Source organism: Gopherus flavomarginatus, chromosome 12 (genome assembly GCF_025201925.1).
Source record: "Gopherus flavomarginatus isolate rGopFla2 chromosome 12, rGopFla2.mat.asm, whole genome shotgun sequence".
In the NCBI taxonomy this organism is placed as follows: domain Eukaryota; kingdom Metazoa; phylum Chordata; order Testudines; family Testudinidae; genus Gopherus; species Gopherus flavomarginatus.
The window spans coordinates 24,025,725-24,040,410 of record NC_066628.1 but is presented as its reverse complement, the minus strand read 5'-3'; the positions used below and the strand labels follow the sequence as shown (position 1 = coordinate 24,040,410).

The 14,686-nt window shown below is 45.3% G+C and overlaps 2 protein-coding genes across 5 annotated transcripts in view; one reads left to right on the top strand and one right to left on the bottom strand.

Annotated features, from left to right (window-relative positions):
* Nucleotides 1-14,686, bottom strand: part of LOC127032167 (serine/arginine repetitive matrix protein 2-like) — an 82,206-nt gene that overhangs the window by 30,169 nt on the left and 37,351 nt on the right. The gene's annotated exons all lie outside the window — the stretch shown is intronic.
* Nucleotides 1-14,686, top strand: part of LOC127032470 (zinc finger protein 239-like) — a 59,430-nt gene that overhangs the window by 40,566 nt on the left and 4,178 nt on the right. The window contains exons 1-3 of one of the 4 annotated variants that reach the window (XM_050919774.1): nucleotides 9,317-9,823; nucleotides 10,780-10,894; nucleotides 12,434-12,547. In XM_050919774.1, the coding sequence (XP_050775731.1) occupies nucleotides 10,861-10,894; nucleotides 12,434-12,547 (148 nt within the window). In that variant the 5' untranslated portion in view covers nucleotides 9,317-9,823; nucleotides 10,780-10,860. Of the gene's footprint in view, nucleotides 1-9,316; nucleotides 9,930-10,779; nucleotides 10,895-12,433; nucleotides 12,555-14,686 lie in introns of those variants that run through there. The other 3 variants (XM_050919773.1, XM_050919775.1, XM_050919776.1) reach the window with 3 other exon arrangements.

Sequence of the window (14,686 nt, the reverse complement as noted above, 5' to 3'; positions counted from 1 at the left end):
CCTCACAGTCACTGGCATCTTTCCTGTACTTTGAAACCATGTCCTTCCACTCATTGAGATGAGCTCTTTCATTGCGGGTCACTTCCATGATTTCCGAGAACATTTCGTCTCGCGTCTTTTTTTTTCGCTGCCTTATCTGAGATAGCCTTCGGGATGGAAGAGGGAGGCTTGAAAAATTTGCAGCTGCAGGAGGGAGGGGAAAAAAGGGAGAGAAGTATTTAAAAAGATACATTTTACAGAACAATGGTTATACTCTTTCACGGTGAACAACACTATTCACATTACATAGCACATGAGATTTCAGTACAAGGTCGCATTTTGCATCTTAATATTGAGTGCCTGCAGCTTTAGTGTTAGAGATCACAGAGGCAGGTCCAGGCAACAGAGTCCAGCTTGCATGCGGCCATGGTAAGCCATTGTCTTTTGGTTTCTGCAGCCTTCATATATCCAGCGCTCTCCTTTCCCAAATACCAAGCAAAGCCCGTTGAGTGCTGCGTCTTTCCTGCTAACGTACAGCAGCAGAAACCAAACTCTGCCCCCCATCCAATTCTCTGGGATGATCGCTTTACCACTCCCCCCACCGCTTGGCTGGTATCATGGAAGATCCCTGCTAGCCACCCCCCACCACCACGTGGCTGGTATCAGGGAAGATCCCAGCTAGCCAAACATGAAAAAGCCCAGCGCCAGTCACCCCCCACCCTCCCCCTACTTGGCTACCTGCAGAGAAGGATTTTTTTTCAGAAACAGGCAAACAGCCCAGAGGAATGGCCACCTCTATCCCCTTAATTAAATTCCCGTATTTCAACCAGGTTACCATGAATGATATCACTCTCCTGAGGATAACACAGCGAGATAAAGAATGGATGTTGCTTGAATGCCAGCAAACACCAGGACCATACGCTGCCAGACTTTGTCATGCAATGATAACAGATTACTTGCTACATGCATGGTGTGGTCAAGTGCCCTACCATGGAGGACGAAATAAGGCTGCACTGCCCAGAAACCTTCTGCAAAGGCTTTTAGAGTACCTCCAGGAGAGCTTCATGGAGATGACCCTGGAGGATTTCTGCTCCATCCCCAGACACGTTAACAGACTTTTCCAGTAGCTGTACTGGCCGCGAATGCATCCCAAGTCCTCAGGGCAAATTAATCATTAAAAAATGCTTGCTTTTAAACCATGTTTTATATTTACAAAGGTACACTCACCAGAGGTCCCTTCCATGGCTTCATTGTCTGGGATACTGCCTTAGGAGGGCTGGGAGGGTAATTCTGTCAGGCTGAGAAAAAGGTCCTGGCTGTTGGGGAGAACGGAGTGCTGTGTGCTCTCTGCAAGCTCTCTTCCTCCTCCTCATCTTCCCCGTCCACAGAATCCTCAGGCATGGCTGAGATTACCCCTGCCTCGGAATCCACGGTCAGGGTGGGGTAGGGGCAGCGGACCCCCCCTAGAATTGCATGCAGCTCAGTGTAGAAGCAGCATGTTTGCGGCCCTGCCCCGGACCTTCTGTTTGCTTCTTTGGTTTTCTGGTAGGCTTGTCTGAGCTCCTTAACTTTCACATGGCACTGTAGTGAGTCCCTAGTGTGGCCTCTCTGCATCATGGCCTTGGAGATTTTTTCAAATGTTTTTTCATTTCGTCTTTTGGAACGGAGTTCTGTTAGCATGCAATCATCTCCCCATATAGCAATCAGATCCAGTACCTCCCATATGGTCCATGCTGGAGCTCTTTTTCGATTCTCAGACTGCACGCTTACCTGTGCTGATGAGCTCTGCGTGGTCACCTGTGCTGATCAGCTCTCCATGCTGGGCAAACAGGAAATGAAATTCAAAAGTTTGTGGGGCTTTTTCTGTCTACCTGGCCAGTACATCCGAGTTCAGATTGCTGTCCAGAGCGGTCACAATGGTGCACTGTGGGATAGCACCCGGAGGCCAATACTGTTGAATTGTGGCCACACTAACTCTAATGCAACATGGCAATACCGATTTCAGCGCTACTCCCTTCGTCAGGGAGGATTACAGATACCAGTATTAAGAGCCCTTTATATCGACATAAAGGGCTTCGTTGTGTGGACGGGTGCAGGGTTAATTCAGTTTAACACTGCTAAATTCGGTATAAACTAGTAGTGTAGACCAGGCCACAGAGAGGGATTAGACCAGTGGTTCTCAAACTTGTTTTTACATGGACCACATGAAAATTGCTGAGGGTCTCAGCGGACCACTTAATGATCTTTCCAAATGTGGTTTGTACCATTAGCTAACTATTGTAAAGTGCTTTGTATAAAAGCGCTATATTATAAAAAACCTTAATATTAACATTTTTTGTTCTACAAATAAAAGTTCACATCTCATATTTTAATATCAGTAGTCTTACCTTTCTAATGCATTGGATTTGCCCTCTCTCCCCCAGTGCAGAAACCCCTAAGTTGGGGCTGAGAAGGAGTGGCGGGTCTCTCCCCCGTCACAACAGCCAAAAAGCTGAGGCTGGGAAGGAGGGCGATCTCTCACCAGCAGCTGCGGCCCTGAAGCTGGGGAACGTCACCTCCTTCTCTGGACACAGCAGCCCTACACGTCCCAAATTCCTCCCACCCCCTCTTCTCACCCCACTGCCTCTTCCCACCTACTCCCTATTCCCCACAAGGCCACCACCTCACCTTACATGTGTGTCTTCTCCAGGGTCCAGGTATCTAATTAGTGGAACTATCTGTGGACCATCAGTGGTCCACAGACCACAGTTTGAGAACCTTTAAATCAGCTTCTGTATCCAGTGACTTGAAGATAGCTAATGTAATGCTCATATTTAAAAAGGGCTTTAGAGGTGATCCCGTCAATTACAGATTGATAAGTCTAATGTCAATACCGGGCAAATGAGTTGAAAGAATAGTAAAGAATAAAATTGTCAGACACATAGAAGAACATAAATTGTTGGGCAAAAGTCAACATGGTTTCTGCAAAGGGAAATCATGTCTTACTAATCTATTAGAGTTCTTTGAAGGGGTCAACAAACATGTGGACAAGGGGGATTCAGTGGACATAGTGTACTTAGATTTCCAGTATCAGGGGGGTAGTCATGTTAGTCTGTATCCACAAAAACAACAAGGAGTCTGGTGACACCTTAAAGACTAACAGATTTATTTGGGCATAAGCTTTCGTGAGTAAAAACCCTCACTTCTTCAGATGCATGGGGTGAAAGTTACAGATGCAGGCATTATATAATGACACATGAAGAGAAGGGAGTACCTCACAAGTGAAGAACCAGTGTTGACAGGGGCAATTCAATCAGTTAGATTTCCAGAAAGCCTTTGACAAGGTACCTCACCAAAAGTTCTTATGTAAATTAAGTTGTCATGGATAAGAGGGAAGATCCTTTCAGAGATTGAGAACAGGTTAAAAGACAGAGAACAAAGGGTAGGGATTAATGGTAAATTTTCAGAATGGAGAGAGGTAACTAGTGGTGTTCCCCTAGGACCAATCTTATTCAACTTATTCATAAATGATCTGGAGAAAGGGGTAAACAGAAAGGTTGCAAAGTTTGCAGATGATAGTAAACTGCTCAAGATAGTTAAGACTGTAGTAAGTGAAGGCCCTGATAAAGGCCCAGTATGAGGCCTGAGGCCTAAACTAACATAATGGCCAAGACTTTGCTAACATAAAGCAAAGTGAAGCTGTGAGCCAGAGGCAGGCCCTGCTCACAGAAGCTGGCAAGGAAAGGGCTGATGCTGCAAGAAGATACGTACCTAAAAGGTACTGAACACTAGAGATCAGAACATTCACATACTTGCACATTCCACACAGATAACAAGGAACAGACTGACCCATCCCAATGACAGGGGCAAAAGGGTAAAATGATGGATAGAGTTGTTTTGATCGAACCAACATGTACAAGGTGAGAGGCGGCACCTTATTATGTAGAGGGGTTGTACCTTGCTACGTAGAAGGGTTGTACCTCAATATGTCAGGAGTGATGTGTAACTTGTTTGTACCTGTGTATAAGTATGCATCCCTGGGGCGGTGTCTTTGTCCGGCGGAGGGGGCAGTGGAAAGTCCCGCCACTAACTGAGCCGAGTCCATTGACCGTGGGTACATATTCGTAGTATGCCCTGAGTTAGGCTAAGAAACCTACAGGGAACTATTATTGTATCCAATACGGCAATAAACCTGACCAACGTGCCTTCGTACCTTACTAGACTCTGTGGTCATTGGGGGTTCTCTTCGGGTCTGCTGTGTCAGCTATTTGCAGAGCTGGGGCAGCACACAGAGGGAACACACGCACGCAGCCGAGTGATACCAACAAGGAGAGAGCAGAGCACCACACCGGTAGCTTGTGACAACACTGGTGACCCCGACCGCTGATCTGGTGAGTAAGCGAGCTGTCCGCTGTAAGAATCGCAATCTAACATGGCAGAAAACCTCGTGCTAGGGAACCCCCTAATCCCCTCCCTTTTGATCCCCATGGAGTTTTATAACTCATGGACCCGCTGGATTGCCAGTAAGGGGGATCCATATGAATTGAAGAATGGGGAAACATGGACTGGCATATGTAGAGCTGAGGCTCTGAGAAATAGTAATAAAAGTAAAAAAGCAATAATTTTGCAACTCATGTCTATGGCAGTGAGATGGCTTAGACAGCATGCTGGCATGCTGGCCAAACAAGTAATGGAAAAAGCAGGGCAAGTAACAGGAACAAAGAAACAGTTAAAAGAATCAAAAGAAGCTACACAGCCCTGGAATGTTCCCACCGCCCTTGCAGGGTGGCAAGCAGCCCAAAGACAACCAGTACAGGAACAGAGTGAAACATTAGAAACAGCTGTAAGGAACCTACAAAAAATACATGTGCCGTCCCCTGTTATAAATATTGGTGGTAAACAGCAGGCTTCAGGTAGCTACCCTGTGCCTGAAGAATGGGGACAGAAGCAGAAAAAGGTGGTCCTAGTAAAAGATGAAACTGGGTCCACTGCATTCCAACCATCACCTTATGATAAAAGCCGGGTTCCAGTTAAACTTAAACTGGAACCTAGACTGGTGCTTGTCAGAACGGGACAAGTAAGTGCACAGAAGAAAAGAGTAGCAAACAATACTCTCACTGAATTGGTAAATCAAATGACGGAAAAAATGGAACAGTTCACAGAGCACATTAGGAGACAGGAGCTGCAACTTGATCGCAGGGGAGTGAGTAAAAAAGAATTTCAAAGTAAAAAACTAAAATTAAGCGGGTTAACACCTAGAATTGATGCATTAACACATGGAGCTGCCCAGAAACAGTTAACTGCAGCAAAAAAAGGGCACTCCCACTATCCATTTGGCATGCACACAAAAGCAACAGACACTGGGGGAACAAATTCAGGTTTTACAAGAGCAGGTAACTACCCCCAATCTCCTCTCAGAGCCAGGATAAAAACCAGGGGCGCAATTCCCAACTGTGCAGGTTCCCAATTGCTTTGACCCATGGAACCACACTCCGCACTCATATCTGAAAATAGAACCTTCTTTCTCAAATATTTTTACTTAACCGGTTAAGTTTTGTCTTTTATATGTTTTCTCAGTTTGCTAAACTTGCTGCTGCTGCCTGTACTTTCAAATACCTTGATAGAGTTAATCTCTCTTGGCTCAGGTCTCGCTACCTTCCTAGGTTGCTCTTCACCCTCCCTTCCCCACGCTTTTCCTCACTTCTGCTCTCTTTGTTTTAAAAGTTAAAAGCTATAGTTTTTACAGAAACCTCCAAAAGATAAAGCAATTGAAAACAGAACAAAACAAGAAACAAAAAGAAAAAAAGGTAAATACTTTAAATCCAGTAAATTAATTATTTTAACCCTTCAGGAATGCAACAGCTGGAATTATTCCTAACTTTCTTGAAGATATGGTTGCCAAGCAACATAAATGCACTCTCTGCTTCTAATCCTAACCACTAACTAATATTTGAAACATGGGCTTTTCTTATTTCCATATAGCAGAGTTTTAAAATAATGTTAAATATAAAGTAATGCAAAATTCCTTGTTACCAAATTAATACAATACATTTGGCAAATGTTAATATATTTTTATCAAATTCATGCTACAAGTTTTAAATAAGGTAATAACTTGTTTATTCAGATGTTTAACCCTTTTTACTTTTTATTTTTGGTGGTGTTATTTTGTACAGTTATGAATAGAATTCTGGCGCCATTGTTTTTAATTGTAAGTTTGTCCTGTATGTCATGTGTGTGTCTTGTGTCTATGTTGTGTGTGTCATGTGACTTTTTTTTTTTTAATTATTTTTATTTTGTTGCAACAAAAGTCAATTTTATACCCTTTTTAAAAATATATATAAGATATGGTACCACACTTTTTTAAGATCATGGTTTGGGTATAATAGTATTATTAACACCAATTTTTTGTACAAACTTCAAAAAGGTTTCAGTTATAAATATATGTACATATATTTCTGCCTCAACAAATAATGCAATTGCAAACAAAAAGAATTCTCTTTTATCAATCACAGTTTTGTTTTTTAAGTCTTTTTTTTTAAATTGTTATTCAAAGAAAAAATGTAAGGGGAAACCTCAACATTAAGGTAAAAATAATATTAACAAATGTCAATTTCTTTTCTGGGCTTTTTATAAACTTGTTTGCACTTTTAAATATAGTTATAAGAATGTCATAACCAAAATGTTTTAAAATAACAATTCATGCAAAAAGCTAACCAAACAATTTCAACAGGTTTCCACCTTTGGCTCCCAAACATAACAAAGCATTTTGAAAGTATACCGTCAAATACCCTCAAGGTATTTGCATGTATCTGTATTTAAAATTTATTTTGGTTTAATGATATATAGTTGGTTTAATTTTATATGCTTTTCTTTTCTTATGTTATGTTAATGGGAAGCAATGATTGTTAAAGTTTGTGCTTCTAAACAGTTAACAAGAGTAAAATTGGTATCACAAGCAAATTAACTCTAACTCTAAAAAGCTTGTTGAAGTTATGTTACTAAAAACAAAGTGTTCAGCAAGGGAAAGCAATACCCCTTCTCATGAAAGATTGTGAGCATTTATTTTAGCTGTTAAGCATTACATTTAGTATTAAATATTAGTAATGCACCCCAAATGAAAATGAATGTCTATACAACAATTGCAAAAGTATAGCTTGTGTTATAAAAGGCTCGGTCCCTATTACATTGTTCTTATTACATTGTAAACAAACTAAGTTAAAACTGTGTATTAAGTTTGGGTTACTGAAAACAAACAAACAAACAAAAAACTTTACTATGTTAACTAACAAAAGTTGTTTAAGTTGCATCCCACAGACCAAAGATGCCAGAAAATATCACACCCTGAAGACACCAGATAATAACTATATACAGTGAAGAAACCTCCAAGCATCAAGAAAAGAAAAATGCTTTATAAATAAGAGACTGTTCAAATACACTTCTATCTACCATATATGGAGAATTAAGTTAACAATCAAACAAAAACCACTAGCTGGACCAGAAAAACTGTCATTTAATTTCAACTTGGTTACTGTGTAAAAATAACTGTATTCTTGCTGTACTACGCACGCAGCCGAGTGATACCAACAAGGAGAGAGCAGAGCACCACACCGGTAGCTTGTGACAACAAAGACCAAAGCAGACTGTGAAGAACTTCAAAAAGATCTCACAAAACTAAGTGATTGGCAACAAAATGGCAAATGAAATTTAATGTGGATAAATGTAAAGTAATGCACATTGGAAAAAATAACCTCAACTATACATACAATATGATGGCGGCTAATTTAGCTACAACGAGTCAGGAAAAAGAACTTGGAGTCATCATGGACAGTTCTCTGAAGATGTCCACGCAGTGTGCAGAGGCAGTCAAAAAAGCAAACAGGATTTTAGGAATCATTAAAAAGGGGATAGAGAATAAGACAGATAACATCTTATTGCCCTTATATAAATCTATGACACGCTTAGATCTTGAACACTGTGTACAGATGTGGTTTCCTCATCTCAAAAAAGATATACTGGCATTGGAAAAGGTTCAGAGAAAGGCAACTAAAATGATTAGGGGTTTGGAATGAGTCCCATAAGAGGAGAGATTAAAGAGGCTATGACTTTTCAGCTTGGAAAAGAGGAGACTAAGGGGGGATATGATAGAGTGGTGTGGAGAAAGTGAATATGGAAAAGTTATTTACTTGTTCCCATAATATAAGAACTAGGGGCCACCAAATGAAATTGATGGGCAGCAGGTTTAAAACAAATAAAAGGACATTCTTCAAACAGGGCAGTCAACCCATGGAACTCCTTGTTTGAAGAGGTTGTGAAGCAGGCCGGTGCAACCATTTAGGCGATCTACATGGTTGCCTAGGGCGCTGGGATTTGGGGGGGTGCCATTTTCTTCAGCAGTGACTGCGGCGGCCGGATCTTCAGCCGCCCTGGTTGCCACCGGCATTTAGGCAGAGGGAGCTGGGGTAGGGGAGCGCAGGGAGGGCCGCCTGCAGCAAGTAGGGGGAGGCGGCACTCGGGAACTCCCTGCCCCAGCTCACCCCTGTCCCGCCTCCTCCCCGAGCACGCTGTGGCTGCTTCACTTCTCCCGCCTCCAAGGTTTGCAGTGCCAATCAGCTTAGGTGCCACAAGCCTGGGAGGCAGAAGAAGTGAAGCAGCGGCGGTGTGCTCGGGGTGCTCATGCTCGTAGCAGGAGTGAGCTGGGGCGAGGGGGGTGCCTCAGGGAGGAGGGTAGGAGGTGGGGAGCTGCCACAAGGGGGGGTGCCTCAGGGTGGAGGGGGGTAGCTGCTGTGGAGGGGGGTGCCTTAGTGCGGAGGGGAAGAGCTGCCACGGGAGGGGGACGGAGGGATCCTCAGGGCGGGGGCGCGGGGGCACAAGGTGGAAGTTTCGCCTAGGGTGTGAAACATCCTTGCACCGGCCCTGTTGTGAAGGCTAGGACTATAACAGGGTTTAAAAGAGAACTAGATAAATTCATGGAGGATAAGTCCATTAATGGCTATTAGCAAGGAAGGGTAAGGAATGGTGTCCCTAGCCTGTTTGTCAGAGGGTGGAGAGATGGATGGCAGGAGAGAGATCACTTGATCATTACGTTAGGTTCACTCCCTCTGGGACCCCTGACATTGGTCACTGTTGGTAGACAGGATACTGGACTGGATGGACCTTTGGTCTGACCCAGTATGGCAGGGCCGCCCAGAGGATTCAGGGGGCCTGGGGTCTTCGGTGGCGGGTCCTGGAACAGAAGGACCCCCCGCTGACAAATTGCTGCTGAAGATCCGGAGCGGAAGCAGCTCCGGGAGTCCGGGCCCCACGAGAGTTTTGCAGGGCCCCCGGAGCGAGTGAAGGACCCCGCTCCAGGGGCCCTGAAAAACTCTCGTGGGGGCCCCTGCCAGGCCCCGGGGCAAATTGCCCCACTTGCTCCCTCCCCCCTGGGCGGCCCTGCAGTATGGCCATTCTCATGTTCTTGTGTTAACCTCTGGCGTAGACATTTTAACATGAAGTTCCCCGCATAGGCAGCTATCCCATTTTCATAACTACAAGCGTCACATTCATCCCCCAGAAGGAGGGTTCCCGTCCCAGAGTGAACGCAGGGACGTAGGTATAGCTCTTACAAACGGTACACACACCGCAGCCAGCCGCCCCTGTGACACTGATCTGCAGCTTGTGTGAGTCGCCCACCCGTATTCAGGGGCTGCTCGGGGAGGCGGACACCCCCACACTAGAGGGCTCTTGTCACTGGGAAGGGAGGAGAAGCTGCTTATGTCTCGCTCAGCCTCATTTGGGCTCACCATTTTGGAGGCTGAACTTCCTGGGTCAGAGGCAGCCGCTGGTGCATCCGGGAGCTCGGGCTGAGCCGCTGCCACTCCCCAACGGGGTGAGTCCTTCCCTACCGCCTCTCTGTGCCCAGCTCGGGGTGACTTTCTCCGGGGGATGGCAGCCCCGGGCGCTGCTGACACCAGCCCCTGAGCCGGAGCCTGCAGGTGAGGGGAGAGACCCGGGGGAAGGGCTGGGGCCGGGCAGGAAAGTGACTCTGCACCAGCGGCCCCTCCTCGCCCCAGCTCTGCTCCCGGGGGGCGGGGGTCTGCGAGTCCCGGAGCTGCTGCCCACCCTGCCCCCTGCCTCTCCCGAGCCGGGCCTGGGACCGAGTGGAGGGGAGAGGGGGCAGGAGGGAGACGGGGGAGAAACTGGAAGGGGCAGCAGGAGTAATAAGTGGGGAGGGGGAGGTTCTCTACTCCCAGCCCTGCCCGGCTCCATTCACTGCAGCATCCCGGGGCAGATTTACTCCAGTTCTTGCAGTGAGGCTGGGGTGGAAAATGAAGAAGACAGATCAAAAATCCAGAGAAGATATTGTCTGTCTGATGTGCAGGGCCCATGGGAACCAATCCTGGCCCTGGGAGAGTGGATAGTGTTCGAACATCACCAGGGCTTTTCTGGCTGCACCTCTTAGCCCTGCCGAGTCTGAAAAGGGGTCCCCTCTGCTCCCAGGAGCAAGGAGACCAGAAGAGGAGAGGACAGAGGGTCTGGAGGAGGCCACACAGGGGAAGAAATAGGGGAGCAGAACTGTGGAATTGTCTCTGGCACAGCAGAGAGACATTCCCTGGTTCAGGTTCCGTCAAGAGGTGTGTGCATTCACGAGGGAGACACTGGGGTTTCACTCATGTGACAACGGGAAAGCATCATAGAGTCAGTTGTCCAATGCTGGACAAAGAGCTCCGCTAGAATAAGAAAAACAGCCTGATTCCTGATCAAAGGGAGTGGAGCTGCCAGCTTGCAGTTCCTATGTCTGAGCAGGTGGGATTGTTCTAATGCAGGAGATACTTGCTGTTTCAGGGGCTGGTGACCTTCGAGAAGGTGGCCCTGTATTTCACCAAGGGGCAGTGGGAACTTCGGGACCCAGGTCAGAGAGACGTCATGCAGGAGAACTATGAGTCCCTGATATTGCTGGGTAAGACTTCCTTTCTTCTCACAAGAATGGGGAGATCTCTGAAGTGCTTGAGTCAGCTTCAGTTATTTGTGGTCAGAGCAGCACTGAGATCAGGGTCCCAGCATGCACATGGGGAGAGGAAGACCCTGCTCTGAAGAGCTCACAGTCTGACTGGAAAGATGCTCAAAGCATGAGAAGGGAAACAGAAGCACCTAGAGGGCAAGTGAATTGCCCTAGAAACAGGCCACATCATTCGCAGGGCTCGGAATAGAAATCAGGTCTTCTGCATCATAGGCTATGTCTACACAACAAGCTAGGGGTGTGGTTCTCCTGCCCGTGTACACATATTCCTGCTAGTTCTCGTTGAGCTAGGGTGAGTAGAAGTAGCAATGTAGCCATGATAGCAGCAGCAGAAACATGGCTGAACCCAGCCACGTACAAACTGGTGGGTCTGTATCCATGGCTCTGCTGCCATTACCTAGGCTACTGTGGCTACACTGCTGTTTATACTGGCACTAGCTCAATGAGAGCTAGCACGAGGATGCGTCCACGAGCAGGGGAATCACAGCCCGAGCTCGTCGTATACATAGTCATAGGCTAACGTCCAATCCATTGGCCCACACTGCCTCCATATGGGCTCATCATCCTTTTGGATGGAGTGATAGTGACTCCTGTGGGTGCATCTTCACTACGAAAAAGGTGTGTTCTTACCCTGAGTTAAAGTCTATGTGGGAGCTTAATGGCAGCCTTGAGCTACTAAGTCCTGTGAACACTACAGCCTACCTTCACTCATTTTATCTTGTTAGTTAACCTGAGGTGCCTAACTTGAGTTAAGACCACACTTTTTGTCTGAAGGAAGACAAGCCCTATTAAATTTGCCTAACATTTTCTATTATAACTTTCCATCTTCAGTTGCTTATTAACAAACTAACTGTTCAGGCTTAAATTTCCAGGGCTTTGGAGATGTGCTCCGGCTCCGCTCCAGCTCCAGGCAAAAACCTGCAGCTCCACTGCTCCAGCTCCAGGCTCCACTCCAAAGCCCTGGAAATTTCCCATGCTTGGAGGCAACGGCCATAAGGTTGGAGAGATGCTTTTCATCGTCTATGTGAAAATGCAGCCAGTTTTGACAAAAAGTTATCAGCTGCAGAAAATTACCAGTATGGTTGCAAAAGATGGAATTTCTTTGATTTTTTTTTATTACAAAAAACCCCTAGGATGTATAATACGAAAATATGTTAAAAGAATGTTGTTAAGATTGCAAAATCAAGCACTCAAAATTTAGGAAATGCCAGGATTAGGTTCAGCCCTCTTATGCATGATCACAGAGTTTTTTGCACAAGATCCTGTCTCATTCAGTGTTCAGGATGAATGCTGCTCACTAGACCTCTAACTATCCCAAAGGGTCTCCAAGAGCATTTCCTCCTCTGTTACAGGTTTACCTGAGTTCACCACCAGCAGCAAGAGAAGGGACTTGATTAAAATTATGGAGCTTTTTAGTAGCATCTATTTAATGAATGTGTGACAAACTCTGATCTCTCCTCTTTCCTTTCTCCTGAGTAGACTTTCCGATTCCTAAACCCAACGTGATCTCTCGGATGGAAACAGTGGAAGAGCTGGGTATCCCAGATCCCCACGCTGCTAAGGAATGGGAGATCCTGAGAGTAGCCCCCACAGGTGAGGGGTTAGTATTAAGCCAAGTAAGAAACCATTTGCAAATGGCGCTAACAAGATTCCTACAAAGACCCCGTGAGCTCCCCAGTTCTACCTTGGGGTCAGGATTGTACCCAGCAGGTGTCATATCCCCTCACAGCAGACGTCACCCACAGCCTCTCACCCAGCCTGACTAATACCTGGCAATAATTCTCTTTCCTGAATGTGCGGATGGATTGTGGAAGCAGGATTGGTCACCTCCTCTCTCTCCTCTGAGGAAGGGCTTGGGGGGATTCAGGTTGGGATCCATGAAGGGACTTAGGCATTGCAATGCTGGGCATCACAGGGCCTAACTTTTAGGCAGCTAGTAAATTGCAGGAACAGTATTGTGATTCACATAAGAACATAACATAAGAACGGCCGTCCCGGGTCAGACCAAAGGTCCATCTAGCCCAATATCTGTCTACTGACAGTGGCCAATGCCAGGTGCCCCAGAGGAAGTGAACCTAACAGGCAATGATCAAGTGATCTCTCCCCTGCCATCCATCTCCATCCTCTGACAAACAGAGGCTAGGGACACCATTCCTCACCCATCCTGGCTAATAGCCATTTATGGACTTAACCACCATGAATTTATCCAGTTTTAAACGCTGTTATAGTCCTAGCCTTCACAACCTCCTCAGGTAAGGAGTTCCACAAGTTGACTGTGCGCTGCGTGAAGAAGAACTTCCTTTTATTTGTTTTAAACCTGCTGCCTATTAATTTCATTTGGTGACCCCTAGTTCTTGTATTATGGGAATAAGTAAATAACTTTTGCTTATCCACTTTCTCCACATCACTCATGATTTTATATACTTCTATCATATCCCCCCTTAGTCTCCTCCTTTCCAAGCTGAAGAGTCCTAGCCTCCTTAATCTTTCCTCATATGGGACCCTCTCCAAACCCCTAATCATTTTAGTTGCCCTTTTCTGAACCTTTTCTAGTGACAGTATATCTTTTTTGCGGTGAGGAGACCACATCTGTACACAGTATTCGAGATGTGGGCATACCATGGATTTATATAAGGGCAATAATATATTCTCAGTCTTATTCTCTATCCCCTTTTTAATGATTCCTAACATCCTGTTTGCTTTTTTGACCGCCTCTGCACACTGCGTGGACATCTTCAGAGAACTGTCCACGATGACACCAAGATCTTTTTCCTGACTCGTTGTAGCTAAATTAGCCGCCATCATATTGTATGTATAGTTGGGGTTATTTTTTCCAATGTGCGTTACTTTACATTTATCCACATTAAATTTCATTTGCCATTTTGTTGCCCAATCACTTAGTTTTGTGAGATCTTTTTGAAGTTCTTCACAGTCTGCTTTGGTCTTAACTACCTTGAGCAGTTTATCTGCAAACTTTGCCATCTCACGGTTTACCCCTTTCTCCAGATCATTTTATGAATAAATTGAATGGGATTGGTCCTAGGACTGACCCTTGGGGAACACCACTAGTTACCCCTCTCCATTCTGAGCATTTACCATTAATTTCTACCCTTTGTTCCCTATCTTTTCACCAGTTTTCAATCCATGAAAGGACCTTCCCTTTTATCCCATGACAGGTTAATTTACGTGACAGCCTTTGGTGAGGGATCTTGTTAAAGGCTTTCTGGAAATCTAAGTATACTACATCCACTGGATCCCCCTTGTCCACATGTTTGTTGACCCCTTCAAAGAACTCTCATAGATTAGTAAGACACGATTTCCCTTACAGAAACCATGTTGACTATTGCTGAACAATTTGTTTTTCTATGTGTCTTACAATTTTATTCTTAACTATTATTTCGATTGATTTGCCCGGTACCGACATTAGACTTACCGGTCTGTAATTGCCAGGATCACCTCTAGAGCCCTTTTTAAATATTGGCGTTACATTAGCTAACTTCCAGTCACTAGATACTGAAGCCGATTTAAAGGACAGGTTACAAACCATAGCTAATAGTTCTGCAACTTTTCATCTGAGTTCTTTCAGAACTCTTGGGTGAATGCCATCTGATCCCAGTGATTTGTTATTGTTGAGTTTATCAATTAATTCCAAAACCTCCTCTAGTGACACTTCAATCTGTGACAGTTCCTCAGATTTGTTACCCACAAAAGCCAGCTCAGGTTTGGGAATCT